The 17,420-nt window shown below is 42.0% G+C and overlaps 1 protein-coding gene across 7 annotated transcripts in view; it reads right to left on the bottom strand.

Annotated features, from left to right (window-relative positions):
• The window catches only part of zc3h18 (zinc finger CCCH-type containing 18), a 48,355-nt gene extending 44,197 nt beyond the window's left edge, over positions 1-4,158 (bottom strand). For 6 of the 7 annotated variants that reach the window (XM_034205079.1, XM_034205082.1, XM_034205081.1 and 3 more), the window contains exons 1-2: positions 3,902-4,112; positions 1,855-2,828 (exon numbers count right to left, since the gene is read on the bottom strand). In XM_034205079.1, coding sequence (XP_034060970.1) covers positions 1,855-2,817 — 963 coding nt within the window. In that variant the 5' untranslated portion in view covers positions 2,818-2,828; positions 3,902-4,112. Of the gene's footprint in view, positions 1-1,854; positions 2,829-3,901 lie in introns of all 7 variants that reach the window. The other variant, XM_034205080.1, reaches the window with a different exon arrangement.
• Between the last annotated feature and the right edge of the window lie 13,262 nt (positions 4,159-17,420).

Below are 17,420 nucleotides of genomic sequence, written 5' to 3'. Positions count from 1 at the left end.
AGAAAAACAATATTTCTGTTCGTCAAAAACTGTAGAATTACTCAAGAAATATGAAAATCTTGTTGAATGGACTGTCAGAGGGCCGACACAGCTTTGCTTTTACGGAGCTCCGACTCAATAGGGGATGGATGTCTGGTCGGTCTGCCGGTGGACGAGTGGCAGGCTAACACTGAAACTGTGATTTCTAAATTAGATAGTTTATTTGAACTGTCTGTAGAGGAAATAAAGAAACCGTTATTCTGGATTCAATTTGTTGTTTGAGGTGCTATATATCAGGGGTTCCCAACCCCCGGTCCGCAGACCGGTACCGGGCCGCGAAATAGCTGTGAGTTTATTGTAATATTTGCAGAATTATAAATATATACAAATATTTTATCATAATTTCTTTTCAAAAAGTGTTTAATTTTTGCACCTATACCAGTCATATTATGCTATCCAGTAGCCTGGTTAAACTTTCACTAGAAAACTGTTAAAAATGGCTTTTATGATGTTCCGAGGGATTCGGCGGATCATAAAAGGTATAGGGTCTCAGCCTCTCGTGCGCACGAGAAAGTTACCGGTGCGCCAAGTAGGAAGAGGAGCGCACAGGAGACAACCGTTTCATTGCAGACTGTTATGTTTATGTGGGGAAATGGCAGTGCACACATTATTTGAGATATATTTCAAACTCCGACTTCCTTTTAAGGACATGTCGGCCATTGGCAAAACAGGAGAGTCTGTAAACCAGTCTGCCTTGATCTATGAATTCATGTCCGGGACTCTCACGGTATCTGCTACCTGCAGCTGTTTTATATAGAAGGAAAGCCTCCTTCACTTCATGAAATGGCTGCAGTATCAGGAGGCAGCGGGACGTATACTCCGCCTCTGAGAAGTGCAGCACCAGCGGGTAAAGATGTGCCTTTTTACGCACCGCCTTCGCTGTGTTTACCTTCATCAGAACAGTTTAAGAGTGACTGCAGTAACCACACACACCTCTACACACATCGAACTGCCCGATTACACACGCATGATGTGTGTGTGTGTGCTCTGCTCAGCTCTGTGTGTTTGTGTCTGTCCGACACCGGCATTTGTTTTCAAATGACCATGAACAGTAATTTACACACATCTGGCCAACTCCATAGGTAACCTATATGCAGGTGTTCCCAAAATAAATTAGTTTCATGTTAATCTCGATGTAGGGCTAAATGCTGTCGCACACACACACACACACACACACACACACACACACACACACACACACACACACACACACACACACACACACACACACACACACACACACACACACACACACACACACACACACACACACACACACACACACACACACACACACACACACACACACACACACACACACACACACACACACACACACACACACACACACACACACACACACACCGTTGATTTATCTGTTTTCCCGTTTTGGTTTAAAAACTGAATAACGTCGGTTTTTTGGTTTTCCGTTATTCCGAAAACCAAAAACGACACCGGTTCTTTTTTAAACGTTGTTAATATGTTTTGGATGCATATTGTTCTAGTATTTGTTCAGGCTGTTACATACAATTAGCCTCTGTTGCTACCTGCTGGTGGTGAGTAAATATTAAAATCAGTTCAAATTGACAACCGGTCCGCGATTATTTTGTTATGTATCTGCCGGTCCTTGGCACAATAAAGGTTGGGAACCCCTGCTATATATGACTCAGCAGCTTCAAGACATTAAGAAACTATTATTTTCCGCGTCGATAATACATTATTTTGGCCGGAAAGAGGGCGGAAGTGACTTTAGCGCCCTCATACTATATCTTTCTAGAAAAACACCTGTATAGCATCCAAACTGGGAACACTTACATCAATCTCCCCTTCATCAATCTCTCCATCATCCTCCTCCTTCTTTTTGTCTCTGAAGGAATCTCTGCGCATCCTCTCGGGGCCTTTGGAGTCGCCTGTCCTCTTGTATTCACTGTCTTTAGGGGAAGGGGGGAGGATAGGTTTCTTCTCCCTCCTCTTAGATCTCTTGTCCTCATTTTCTTCCTCTTCTACCGCTGCTTTAGTTTCTTCCTCATCTTCCTCTTCGTCAGGTGCAGGGATGCTGGGCTCTTCTGGGACTTCCTCATCGTAATCAAGTTCGTGCTCGTCTAGCTCCCGGGAAACAGACACAGAGTCATCCTTCAGGTCCCTCACTGCCACCGCTTTTCTCCTCTCCTCTTCCTGAGCTCTCATCCTCTTCTCTGCGACTGCCTTGCTTTTGTCTTCGTCATCCACCTCAGCTGCCAATGGATCTGCTGAGTCATCCTTGCTGTATCCGTATCCTTCCTCCCCGTCTTCTTCATCTTCTTCAGCAATAAAGCTCTTGCCCTGTTCTGGCTCGGAGTCTGGAGACTGCGGGGTGTCAAAGACTCCCTCCTCTGGCTCCATTCCTTTCTTCTCGTCCACCCCATCCAACTGGCCTCCCTGCGGACCATCTTCATCCCCCTCCATCAGCAAAATGGTCCCATCCTCAGGTTCCATCCCTCCTGTTACTCCTTCAGGCTCCTCATCTTCAGGGTCTGAGACAAAGTCAGGGACAACCTCATCATCTTCATCCCTTTCCTCCTCTAATTCCGATCCTCTTCCTCTGCTTTCCAACATGTCTTCTTCCTCCTCAAGTCCCCCATTCTCCTCGTCATTGACCAACTCACTGTCTGAGATGACCCCATCTTCATCAGGAGAATCCAGCAGCTCACTGTCAGAAAGGCCCTTCTCTTCCTCCTCCTCTTCCTCCTCACCCTCAGGGGACTGAGGGGATTGGGTAGGGCTTTCAGGAGTATCCATTAGAGAATATTCTAGAGTAAACAGAAATATAGTAGTTTGTGAAAACCAGTCACATTGAAACGTCCAAGTAAACATGTTGCATAGTGAACATTTGTGTGTTTCTATATAATGAAAACATCAAGCCAGAATCTATTAAAAAACCTGACTTGAACAACCGTACACGTCAGCCAGGTTACATACCAGATCATATATTGGAATATTCTCCAAACAATTAAGCTGAACACATTTAAATTATGCACCCAGTTTGTTCAACTGCAAGCAGCTAAAACCCATCAGACAAACTAAGTTCTGTATACAAGAGATGTTACACATACTATCACCCTATATATGCAAACTAAATAAGCAAACCAGACCTTTAAATTGAGATTGGAATGTCCCACTTTTCATAATACAACAGATCATATAATGGTCTACGAAAGCAAACTGTGTTTGTTTGTCATTAATGTGTACTTTGCCCGAGTAAAGAAAACTCGCTAGCAATCTAATAAAACTGTCTATTGCAAAGAGGAATATCATTTCATGTAAAAAACCTTTCTATGAGGAAAAGACATAGCAATATGTATAATTGACAACAGGAGGAACTCCGGCGCTGCCAATTCAACAGCAAATGAAACGTGATCAATAGCCAGCTAGCTAACAAATAAGTTAACGTGATCTGCCAGTGCTGACGCTGGGAGCTCAAACCCTCGTCTTCAAATGTTTCGTTGGGATTCGGTGGGGCAAGTCATCTAAGGATGTGTACATGATTACACAGCATGCCAGAGATCGTACATATAAAGTGTTCCTGCAGCAGAACACACTTCTAATAGCTCGGTCGCGCGAGGAGGCAACAAGGCCTTATCTCTCCGTGAATGCGAGCAGCGACCACACCGCACTCACCCAACAACTCTGCCCATGTAAAACTATTTCACAAATTAACCGGTTAATCTGACCAAACCGGCATGACACAGTTTCTCCAGCAATGTGCGAACTGTGCAGCACACTGGTCTGTGTTTCAGTTAACAATGCAGCCTCCTATGAAGCTAACTTTAGGCTAAAGTGCAGCTACACTCAGCTAGCGGCTAACGAGCACACATGTATTCACCTTGCCGACCCGGAGCTCTTCAAAGACGGCACTGCTGCGGTAAGAACTCCCCTCTCCTGTGGTGTTGTTCTCTAACACTCTACAATATTATCATGCGGTTTAATTTAACAGCTATGGTGGAGAGAAAAGGCATTCCTCACGGCAAAGCAAGAGCAGCCATTACCTCAACGTCATCAACAGACGACAATCAAGGCGGAAAAAAAACCCGCGTTGGAAACAAAGCACAACAGATCTGAGATCCGTGCGAGGCACATCGTGATGTGGCCAGCAGGACACAATCAGATCGGCGTAGCCTACATCACATTCATCAAAGAACACAATCTTTATTATATGTTATGATGTCATTATATTAGTATCATATATTTTATTAACAAGTACTTATTGTTCAGTTTGTTTCTGTGAATGATGTAATTTAACAAATTGAAAGAAAATACGTTTCTGACAGGCTACTAAAGAGAGCAAGCAAGATCTATGAATAATAAGACACAGTGCCGAGTCAATAAAATAAGCTACAGTGTTCATTTTTTTAAATAAAATGCATCTTTCCCCTTCTAACAGCCAGATGGCAGCAGTGACCTTCCATCAGATGATGAGTGCAGGTAGGTCAGGGACGGCAGTTGTATACAACACTAAATGTCAAATGCTTGATCACTTACTTTCATTTAATGTTTTTTCTTTCTTTCCCTATTGCTTTGTTATTTGTTTCTACATTGTTGATGAACAATGAAAACTGTACAGCTATGTAATAAGAACATGAGAGTCGAGCAAGATGACGCATTTTTAATTATGTTGTCCTAGTCAAGGAGAAATGAGAAAGAAGTCAAATAACAACAATACATTTTTTGCATATTTAACTATTGTAACTGTGTATTTGTATAACTATATAACAAAAAAAAAGCATGTGTGACGAGTGGAAAACTAAAGGTCCATCTTTCTTTCTTTTTTTCTTTACAATCAAAATGATAATATTGCATCTATTACATGAAATTATGACTTCTCAAAGCTTTTTACTTTTTTTGGCACGATGGCTTTTGTACAATGTTTAAAACATAAAAAACACATCAGTTGTGTACATTGAAATACCATTTTACACCACTGTTAGAAAAATATCACTCGACACAGGTTGAGAATCAATGATCAGGTTCTAATTTATTCTTGCAAGAAGGAGCAGAGTTAAATCACATACAAAGGATATGGGTTAACTCACACACATGAGTTGCTCAAAGGAACAGCAAAAAACATCAGGCTTATAAGTTATATAGTCCAAAACACGGAGAGTAAAGCCGTAAAAGGACGGTGGCTGCGGGTGTCGGAATGTCAGCCGTAGGTGAAGGGGATGGGACAACTGGATGGGTCATCTGTGACTTCTGGACTCCCAACAATGTGCGATAATATAGGAGACTGCCTCCTCAGAATAGAACAAAAACCTGTCTTCTGTTATCATTAGAGGAGGCAGCTGCAAGGTCGTACAGTCTCAGAGCCACACATGATATCAGTGCATTAAAACAACCCAAAGAGTGGAGAAAACAGTATTTCTCCAACAACCACTCCAGTGCCTCATTAAGTTTAACCACTGTCTAGCTTAGTCCTTCATGCTAAACTTTAGCTAAATGATTCACATGGTTTTAAACCTTGCTAAATAGCCAACATGTATGATACATATTTTCAGACCTGGATACATTTGCTTTGACAGAACAGTAATTATACCTGACATGTTGAAAATGTACTTTGAAAAGCAGCCATGGTTTATGGAGTGGCGAAGTCACGCCCATCTACTTCCGGTCCATGGGACCTTATTTCGGAAAAATGATGTATTGAAGTCAATGAAGAGAGAAAACTTATCTTTCGATCCCGTTTGAATTGTGCCACGAATTACACATATGATGTTTGTCAATCTTAAAAAATAATTTCCATGTCAAAAAAGTCACAGTTTGTCGCAAAACTGTTGAAATATAAGACTATGAAAAATACGCAACTAGAAAGACTACAAATCCCAGAGTAAGTGATGTCATAACTGATGTCACAATTGTTTTCCTCCGCTAAATATAAGAGATAACTAAGATAAGATAACTTTAACAAAATGCCTGTGTGCTTAGTACCAGGTTGTTATCATACCAGCAATGGGTCTTGCTCGTTCTTTCGCTTCCCGTCTGATGAAAGGACCAGGAGTGGCTGGCTGGATCAAGTTAGCTACCTAGCTAGTAGCAAGCATGTTAGTTAGCATTACATCTTAGCCTTGTCATTTGTATTAGCCTTAACATGAAGTAACATCAAGTAACCCAAAATGTTAAACAATAAGAGTAGTAGTCATATTTCGTGAACACTTTGAAGAGTACTGTCACACAGGGGTGATCATTCTATAATAGGCTCAGTGGCGACTGGTCATTAGGGGCAGGTGGGGCACAGCCCCACCTAGTGTCAGCAGAAAATATTAAAAATAATGATTACAAAAAAATGCAAAAAATAAATAAATAAATATATTTTAAGATCATGTTTAATCATCTGATTTGTCTGTACATTGCTGTTTTAGTCTGTGTTCTTCTAATTAGTGTCTACAGTGTGTGCCTGCCTATTGAGCTGTTTAGAGCCATGTGGGACAGAACCCGATCATGCCCCTCCCTCTCACTGTCTAAGTCAATGGTGACTGTAAAAACTACACTGCGCATACTCAGAATATTTTCCTATCTAATGTGTGTGGCAAAAAAATAATGACCATAGGCGCATTGAGTTGCCATCCCCACCATACGTCATCTCACATCATTCAGAGCTGATTGGCTGTAAGTACGTGTGCCGCGAAAAGTGTGGTGTGTGAAGAGGAGACGATAGAGCTGCAGTGAGGCGTCCTGAAACCCGGAAGTAAGTTGCGCATGGCTTCCCTCGACAAAAAAGCAATGAGATTTCTCCATAGGATTTTAGAAAATAGCTCCAAATAAAATCTGTGGGAAACAAACCTGTTAGATAAATGCACGTTTTGTTCAGCCGGATACTATCCACATGTCTACCCTACTTTTATAATTTTCGAATCATAAATCTATCGATTAGATTTATGATAGACTTTTGAAACTACAAGAAGATAAGGAGGACTTTTACAAAAAAATAATAGAGATTTTTGTCCAGAAGGATAGGCAAATGGACTTAATCTTCAAGTCAAGACCGCAATTTGATTGAAAATGGGATCTTACTAAGAGAGAACAATTCAATATTTAAATGATAAAATTACATTTTTTGGGTATCCTTTTGTTTAACTGTCTGTTTACAATTAATTGAAGCATCAGACAAAAAAAGCTTTTGAAAATAATATTATATTTTGATTTAGGTCAAAATATAATATTTGTAAACCTGAAGAGTCAGTGCCAGTGCCTCACCAGCCATGAACCTCACTGCAGAAGCTTATATATAGACATCTAAGTTTTTTGTGCCCCACCACTTTTGTACATATAAAAACGCCACTGAATAGGCTACACCATTTAAGCCCGGGGGAGAAATGCTAACGCTACATTAGCACCGGCGATCTGTTCTACTTCATGCTATCTACACAAATGGTTGACATTAAACATTAAAAAGACCAGGCAGTTCAGAGAGAATCAAAGGAAGGCAGAAGGACGTGTTTCATTGTGTTGATAGTGAGGGTAGCCAATCACTTTTTTGACAAGACATTAGTGACGGCCATCTTGGTGACGTGTGTTGTTGTGAGAGTCTGTGAGACCAGAGATGTAGTTCATTAAGCGTTTCACACAAACAAATGTGTTACTTCACAGTTTTACGATTTTAAATTGCAAAATTATCTTTTAAATTGACAAACATCATATGTGTAATTCGTGGCACAATTTAAACGGGATCGAAAGATAATCTTTCTCTCTCCATTGACTTCAATAAAAAAAAGATTCTAAATAAGGTCCCATGGAGCTCCCCCGGAAGGGGAGGGATGTCACCACTCTATTGTGAAGACACCAGGCTCGTTTGAGATGAGCGAGACTGACACAGACCTGCGCAATTGCGACCGCCGTCTTGCTAGTGCATTGCATGATGGTTAGTCATTTTGTCCGACTTGCTCTTGAGGCTCGACTACATGAGACGTTGAAATCTCGCCGGACAAAGACGCTGGCAGCCTTGAGAGCGAGGCGGAGCAGTTTCGCAGCGTCCACACGGCGGCGTGCGTTGAAGCTTGCCGGTGAGCGTGTCTGAAACTCGACCAACAACCAATCACACGAATCTCCCGCCCCGGACACACAAGCACGCAGTTTAATTGGCTAAAGCTTGTACTGGCATATGATTTGATTGGCTGACGCTTCCGCCGAAGCTTCAAAAGTTGAATAACAGCAAACCGAGTCAAGCCGACTCCGAGAGGAGAGACACCTCTGGAGATCAGAAGAGAGAAACTTGCTCTGTCATAGGCAGAGTTGGGTGTAACGCAGGGGCGGATCTACGGGGGGGGGGCAAGGGGGGCAGCTGCCCCCCCCCACTGTAGAGCCTTGCCCCCCCAGCTGCCCCCCTAACTTTTGTTTCCCTAAAACTGTACTAAAACAAACCTACACTATTTCCACAAGCTTCTCAAGCAACAAAACAAGCATTACATTAGTTAAAATTGAATCATTTAAAATATCATTTTAGGCCCGTTAAAAACGCAGCTACGGCCCTGCATTAAACTGCGGAGCGGCGTTCACACAGACCGCGGCTCACACCGCTGCAGAGAGGGAGCGAGCTGTCCCAGCACCTGTGGATCAGCTTCCCCTGGGAGCATTTCCCTTTCCACTAGTTTTGTTTTTACTAAGGACGAGAGCTTGAAACTAAATATTAATAAAACGCTGCCGTTTGAATCGATAGCGTTTAACAGACGGGCGCTGTTCGGGGCGTTACGTTACAAAATACTACGCAGACAGCGTTAGCTGGGAGATCGATCACTTTGCTAAACTATGCTGTAGCCTACTATTAAATCCACGTAAACTACACATCACAGCCATGAGGCCAGATCAATGAAACCAGGATACATCCTTTACCGTAAAAACTGGATCCAAACACAGCTGCCTGTGTGCGTTTGATCAATACTTTCTGATGTAATATTTATGATATGCTACATATTAGCTAGGCTACATGGCCCTAACGTGTAAAGTTATACAAGCATTTGTACCAGTGCTTTTCACAAGTAGACTCTTGCAGGCCAGAGTATTGGAGTGATTCAACAACAACAAAAATACATATGAGAAGTGATCAGGACAAACAGAAAGAGGAAAAGGAAAAGAGAGATGAAGAGACCAGGAGGGTCAGAGCAGGAGGAAGAGGAGGAGATGAAGACATTAGTGAAGAAGAATAAATATATGTGAGGAATAAAGATGAAGTATCAGAAAGAGGGCCAGAGGCAGGGATCAGGAGGCAGAGGAGACTCCAGATGGACCACATGGTGTGTTCTTATTCTCCTTACATATTCCATTACAGCAGCACAATCTAGCAGCTCTTAGTATTGACAAATATGTATTGAAATGTGTTGCTGCACAGGTCACCTTCAGCTCTCTGAAGAGATGGGTCATGTCATTTGTGTACTTAATTATAATTAAGTACTTACAGTATGCAGAATTCTGAGTATTCTCTGAATCGGGTGCCTTTTGGGTCTTTATATCTTTGAAAAATGAAACGAAAATGTTTGGTCATAACATCTGGTATAGTGGACTACTTACATTTTCCCACCTCAGGCACAAAATATAAATAATTACTAGGAATTTCCTTGAAAAAATTTAACAGGGTTGAAGTTTTTGACAAAAAGTAGGCATGAGACCTTGTTTAGCTAAGATATGGCACCACATGGAAGTCAAGGACATTACAACATTGTAATATTTTGCAAAACTATTGTTTATTTTTGTAATAAACAATTATTTACTATTATTAATTCATACAACAGAGTTGAAATGTTGAGCTTGTCAATCTTAATCTGAAAATACAAAAACTGAAATATAGGTAAGAGAAGAAACTGACACTTTTGTGATGTAATTCCCTCAATGCAGATCACGGACTGATCCATTATTTTAATAGGAGGGTAAATGGTATGGCGTGACGGGGTTGAAACAAACTGAGGGACAATATTGCAATTTCATAGATAATTCAAGTATTTTTTCAGAATTGATTTTTGATCAGTTAAAGTTGACAAGCATATAATAATAATAATAATATATAATATTTTTATAGCGCCTTTCAGGACACCCAAGGTCGCTTTACAAGTCGGGTAGGGGGGGGGGGGGAGTAGGGGAAAAAAGGCAGACAGGTTAAGGGGGTGGGGGGGGAAGTAGCGGAAAAATAAACCTATTAAACTAACTATACTGTGGCGAAAGCCTTGGTAAAAAGGTGCGTTTTGAGGGCTTTTTTGAAAATGTCCAGGGTTGGGGCGCTGCGGATTTCGGGGGGGAGAGAGTTCCAGAGGGTGGGGGATGCCACACTGAAGGCTCTGTCACCAAAAGTCCGCAACCTGGTGCGGGGGGTGGAGAGGAGATCCTGTCCAGATGATCTTAGCTTCCGGGATGGAGTGTGGTAGCGGAGAAGTTTCAGACAGGTATTGGGGGGCGAGGGCATGGAGGGATTTGTAAGTCAGAAGAAGGAGTTTATAGGTGATACGGTGCTTGACTGGGAGCCAGTGGAGGTGGATCAGGGTGGGGGTGATGTGCTGCCAGGGCTTGGTGTGAGTGAGCACCCTGGCAGCCGAGTTCTGCACATACTGGAGCCTGTCCAGGGCTTTACTGGGAACCCCGAACAGGACTCCGTTGCAGTAATCCAACCGGGAGGAGACGAATGCATCAATGAGGGTCTCGGCCACGGAATCAGAGAGTGATGGTCGTAGACGGGAGATGTTCCTGAGGTGATAGAAGGCAGACTTAGTGACGGATTTGATGTGTGACTGAAATGAGAGAGTGGAGTCAAGGATGACACCCAGGTTACGGACTTCGGGAGACGGGGAGATGGAACAGCCGTTAATGTGGAGGAGGAGATCCCCAACCTTCCGGAGCAGTGCTTTGGGGGCCACAACCATGAGCTCAGTCTTCTTACTGTTGAGTTTGAGTAGATTTGCTGTCATCCAGGTTTTTATGGCATGGAGACAGTTGACCAAAGACTGTGGAGGGAGCTGGGTGGATGGTGAGGTGCTGAGATAGAGCTGAGTATCGTCAGCGTAGCAGTGGAAATTGAGACCGAATTGACGTATGATCTGGCCAAGGGGGAGCATGTAAATGGTGAAAAGTAGGGGACCAAGCACGGAGCCTTGGGGGACACCATGGTTGACTGGGGCCGAGGGGGAGGATGAGCCGCTGATGCTAACAAACTGAGACCTGGTTGATAGATAGGACTGAAACCATGACAGAGCTGTGCCAGTGATGCCAAGGTTGTCAGAGAGGCATTTCAGGAGGACTGTATGAGAAACAGTGTCAAAAGCAGCAGAGAAGTCGAGGAGGATGAGAATACTGATTTGTCCGGAGTCAGCAGCGAGAAGGAGGTCATTAGTGATCTTGAGGAGGGCGGTCTCTGTGCTGTGATGTGCTCTGTACGGCTGACTGTAGGGGTTCGTAGAGCTCATGGTTGGACAGATGTTGATGAAGCTGGGCGGCGACTGCTCTTTCCAAGGTTTTGCTAAGGAAAGGAAGGTTGGAGATCGGTCAGTAGTTGTTCAGCTCCTCAGGGTCCAAACCAGGCTTCTTGAGGATGGGAGTGATGGAGGCGGTTTTGAAGCAGGAGGGAACTATTCCAGATGACAGAGAGGAGTTGATGATGTCTGTTATGATGGGGCAGAGGGTGGGAAGGCAGGCCTTGACCAGCACCGTGGGCATGGGGTCAAGGGAGCAGGTGGAGGCCTTAGCATTGGTCACCAGCTTCGAGACCAGTGGAACATCCACTGGGGAGAAGGAGGAGAGAGAGCATTGGGGATTGAGGGGTTGAGCTGGGAGCTATATCATACATATATGATTATATTAGCAGCAACATTTTGGGATAATTGGCCATTTTGATTGGTTTCATATTAAATTAATATGTAATAATGCTTAGTGAGGACATGTCTAAGACAACCACTTTTTTTTAAAACAAAATATATATTTAATTTTACATTGTAATGCAAAACAACCTGTTCCATTAATTCATTGCTTTAAAATACATTTTGTAGTTTCCTTTCATTTAAAATGGTTGAGGTAAGCTTGGGGGACTCAAAGGGCACCCAATTGTTTGTCTGAACACCTTGTTTCTCTTGTGCATTAAGAACACTTGTGTTAGGGCATGAATTAACAATAAATAGGTTATATATACAGTATAAAATACCACGTACTGTCCGCCCTCCTATGCCACCCTGGCATGACCTCTTGCCTCCCCTTTGCCCCCCCATGTAAAATGTTCTAGAACCGCCACTGGTGTAACGTGTTACAAAGTAACGCGTTACTGTAATAATATTACTTTTGTCGGTAACGGAGTAGTGTAACGCGCTACTTTTATAATTCAGTAATCACACTACAGTTACTAATATTGCCCCGACACGCGTTACTTCGTTACTTTTATAAAATCAGTCATAATCACACTGACAGACAAGAGGGGTTTCCGCCGCAGGTTTATATGTACGTAATCTGTGTGACTTGCGCGTCCACATCTCCGCCTGCAGTGCTGCATAAACATGGCTGAGTCAGCGATAACATTCGAGGGGTGGAGGTATGCCCATTATTTTGAGTTCGTCCGAAGAATAGACAGGAATGTGACGGTGAGGTATAAACTGTGTCCAGGCCAGAAGCTGTTATCCACTGCTGTAAAAACCACGTCAAACCTCAACAAACACCTGCAAAGAACACATGCTAAGGTGAAGCTAATAGCTAAGGACCCCCGAACCCAGAGTGAGGATGTTGTGAGTGCGCCGCCGCCGAAGCAACACAAATTAGAATTTGGAGGACCGGTAACCAAAGCAGAAATGGACAGGCTTGTAGCATCCTTCATAGTAGAGGAAATGTTGCCCATTTGCACAGTGGACTCACCATCGTTCAGAGATATACTGCGCAAAATACAGATAGCAGGAGACAGAGGACAGCCATGGTCAGATAGGAAAACATTCAGGAGCTATCTGGATCAGTCTTATGCGACAATGGAAACTGAACTAAAGAGCACATTTGAAACTTTAGCAGACTGTGTGATCTGCCTGTAGGGAGGGGCGGGCCGGGCAGGCCCTGCGAATAAAGTAACGAGTTACTTTATATAGAGAGTAACGAAGTAGTATAGTATATATTACTTTTTTTAAAGTAATATGTAATGTGTAATATATTACTTTTTTTTAGTAACGACCCCATCTCTGGTCATAGGCCTACTGGGTCAGGCTACAAGGAAGTGGAGAGGATATAATAAATATCACAAACAGAATACTACAGGATTGCTGAGAATATACAAAGTTCCAGGGGCGTGGGGTTGGCTGGACGAGTAAGGAGAGAACGAGGGCATATGGAGTGGAGACCATCACGTTTGCCAAAGCAAGCCCATTTAGCAGTGTTCCCCCATGGCTTTTCCCAGAAGCTAATATAGATGTGAGTATCATAGAAAGGAAAAAAGAGTGGCAAATAAATAAAGTGGTAATTAAAACGAGTATGTACCCGAACAAAAAGTATTACAATTCCCTCAAAATGTATACAGATGGATCTAAGAAGCAAGAATGCGTGGGGATAGGCGTATATACCAGAATTCAAAATATTAATCTCAAAACGAGTGTCACATAATTTATCAGCTTATACAGCAGAAATACTAGCAGCAATTATTGGGCTACAATGGGTTGAAGAGGTCAGACAGGGTGGTGATATGCACAGACTCACTATCTGCTTTGAAAAGCATACAGTCGACAATAACTGTTAGAGAAGATTTAATTATTGAACTTAACCATTGCTTATTGAGACTTCAGAGAAGGGGAATAGATGTGCAGTTATGCTGGGTGCCTGCACATGATGGGGTTCAAGGGAATGAGCATGCTGATAAGTTAGCAAAAATATGCGTTACAGAAGGAAATAGCAATACCAGTTTCACTTGGAAAAGGAGAAGGAAAAGCAATAATTAAGAAGAAGGGAGTAGTTATACACATACCACTTTCGTCAAAAAAGTGACAGGTGGTGTGACAGGTCACACCTCTCCCTACTTATTAAGCCCCTCCCACTTCCGACTAAGCCCCTCCCCCAGTGGAAGTCCCGCCCCATAAGCCACGCCCCTTCTGGCGGAAGTCCCGCCCCCACTTCCGGTTTTCAAAATAACATTTAGAAATATTTTAAAAATGATAAAAATAAAAATGCTGCCCCTACCGGTCGCCCCCGCTTCCGGTTTTCAAAATAAAATAACATGACATTTAACAACCATGAGAAAAATAAAATGCTGCCCCCTGCCGGTTTTCAAAATAAAATTTTAAAATAATTTTAAAATGATCAAATAAAAAATGCTGCCCCTACCGGTCGCCCCCGCTTCCGGCAAAATAACATGAAATGTAACAACCAGGAGAAAATAAAATGCTGCCCCTACGGTTTTACAAAATAATAATTTTATAATGAATCACATATGCATAGGATCAATGTCCCTGCCACCTAGTCACTTCCTGTGCGCCTGTATACAGCAGTATTGACTGTAACTTATAAATACTTGCAAATAACATGAAATATAGCAGCCATATATTTTTTAAAAGTACTGTCAATCTCACTAACTCTCTCTCTCTGCTTTTCTCTGCCGTGAAAAGTTTGGTGAACAGTCTGAGACAAGTCAAGACAAGTGTGGGGGCACCATAAAACCCCGACATCCTCTGCAGGCAAATGGTGGGGCGATGGGGAGGGGGGGAACACACACACACACACACACACACACACACACACACACACACACACACACACACACACACACACACACACACACACACACACACACACACACACACACACACACACACACACACACACACACACACACACACACACACACACACACACACACACACACACTTCCCCCGCCCCTCACCCCTCTCCCGTTCAGGATGTTTCTTTTCAAGTTTTTGTGAAACTGCTAAAGAAGTATTTGTTTTGCAAAAGAGGTTATTTTCAAAAGATCTTATTTAGGTTTTAATAGTGATACCTAAGGGTATTCTCTTTCAGTATATGGATTTGCGAACTAATGTGTAATTACTTTTATTAACTATAATTGCACAGGATCATTCTAAGAAGAGTGAGAGGGCTAATGAGCCAGCACCATACCTCCTCTATGCATTTTCTTGACCTGTATCTGATCATGAAAAACTTGACTCTTTTAAAAAAAGTTATTTTTCATCTATCATTTTCAACCATGCAGCAAGAGATCAAATTTAAGAATAAGTAATAGTTTGTCACGATTTTACGGGAAATAGTCAGTGCGCAATGTCACATCTTAAAGACAGCTTGAACTGGATAAATGGTTAGTCTTTTTTCAAAACATACCGTACGTTCTGCATGTTAGTATATTTGGTCAATCGATTTAGACCCTACTGCCCTCAATAGGGAAGTCACGCTTTGGGAAGAGGTGTTTCATTTCACAGATCCACCTTGATTTGTTGTTGTGAGGGGTGAAGGAAGAGGGACGGGGGAGGAAAATTCAGAGGATGAAGAAGTAGAAAACATAACTTGTTTGTAAAACGGTCAGCACGTCAGTTTCAAGAAAGACGTTTGCATACATAAAAAAGTGTATCTTACAGTTCCTTTTGTGAGAGAATTACACACAAATCTGCAGAGTGTCACTAAAAAGTTGTAACACAGGGACTGACATTCTGTATGGGGTTTCACACGGACACAAAGTCTACTTCATTATCTACTTTTTCAGCTTTTATACACAAAAGTGTATCTTTCAGTAACTTTCTCAGAGAATTTAAGCATAAATCTGTCAAAGATTCTTAACGAAATCTACGGACACAAAGTACTTCATTATCTACTTTTCAGCTTTTATACACAAAAGTGTATCCTTCAGTAACTTTCTCAGAGAATTTAAGCACGTCAGTTTCAAGAAAGACGACAATAATTAGTAGTTAAACATTTTGGATATCGTGCGTTCTGGCAGTACTATTCCGGTCATTGGGAAACTTTTTGGGACCCATTTAAAACCATTTAAAAGAGAAATTTTCTTTGTCGTTCTTAATGCAAAAACAAATCATCTCTACTCCCTTTGGGTGAAGTCCAGGAATGTTCTCGGGGGGAGTGGACACTTGCTGTTACATGGCATAAAGCTTTTGCAGTGTGCCAATAAATGTATAGTTTCCCTAAAGCTCCATACATTTACACATATTGACTAATGACTCAGCACATGAGGGGTAAATACAAAACAAATCTAAATATCACCAATTATTCCAGAATGTGACTAGAATAGAGTCTAGAGAATGGACCCAGGCTTTGTCTTCAGCCACCAACTAAATAGGGACGTGCTTTATTGAATCACCAGTATGTTACTCACCATTGAAGACAGTGTTGAGGGGGGCAAGCAAAGTGTACTCAGCGGCAGATTGCATGGAAGCAGAAAGGCCTAGCTCAGACACCATGTCTCCAAAGGTTGACTGGGAACTTCCAACCAGTTCCATCACCTGTTTAGCTTGAGGCACAAAGGGAATTTAAACACCATTAAAAATATGGATTACAGAAAAACAATATATGTAGTAAATCGGGTAATCATTAATAAGGGGAAAATGTGCAAGTCTAACCTGAGTCTGGTTTGATCAATAAGGTGGATGACAATGTCCTTCTTGAGCACCATCTTGATGCCATTGACTGTTAAACTCTCGCCATCACAGCCTTGAAATCAAAGTAACGCTTCTAAAAACATATATTTTAGAAAAGTAATGTTAGTCATGTCAAGTTATCAAGACTGCTGTGTTTCATCGAAACAGTGTTAAGAGTCACAGTCTTAAAGAAAATCTGGTCAGAAAAAGTACTTAACTTTCTACCAGTTGTAAGTTGTTATACATATATAAAAAAAGTAAGAGACTTACTGTTTCCTTTGTGAGAGAATTACACATAAATCTGCAGAGTGTCTGTAAAAAGTCTCAAAATCTCCATTGAAATAGCGTTCAAATCAAAAAGTGCCTCTAAAGAAAATGTATTCAGATAAAAGTATTTTATTTTCAGAAATGTTTAAGGTTTTGCATACATAAAAAGTGTATCTTACAGTTCCTTTTGTGAGAGAATTACACACAAATCTGCAGAGTGTCACTAAAAAGTTTTACACGGGGACTGACATTCTGTATGAGGGTTTCACACCTGAGCTGCTGGGGGGGGAGGGCGTTGAAAAGGGGGTGAGTATGTTTGGCTCTCTGGTGTGTTAAGAGTCACAGTCTTAAAGAAAAATCTGGTCAGAAAAAGTACTTAACTTTCTACCAGTTGTAAGTTGTCATACATATAAAAAAAGTAAGAGACTTACTGTTTCCTTTGTGAGAGAATTACACATACATCTGCAGAGTGTCTGTAAAAAGTCTCAAAATCACAAACTGCAGACGCCTCAAGGAGAGACTTGAAAAGATCCATGCCGAGTGGGGGAGAAGAAG

This window comes from Gymnodraco acuticeps, unplaced genomic scaffold (genome assembly GCF_902827175.1).
Source record: "Gymnodraco acuticeps unplaced genomic scaffold, fGymAcu1.1, whole genome shotgun sequence".
Classification (NCBI taxonomy): domain Eukaryota; kingdom Metazoa; phylum Chordata; class Actinopteri; order Perciformes; family Bathydraconidae; genus Gymnodraco; species Gymnodraco acuticeps.
The sequence above is the reverse complement of the archived record's forward strand: the minus strand, read 5'-3'. Positions and strand labels throughout refer to the sequence as shown.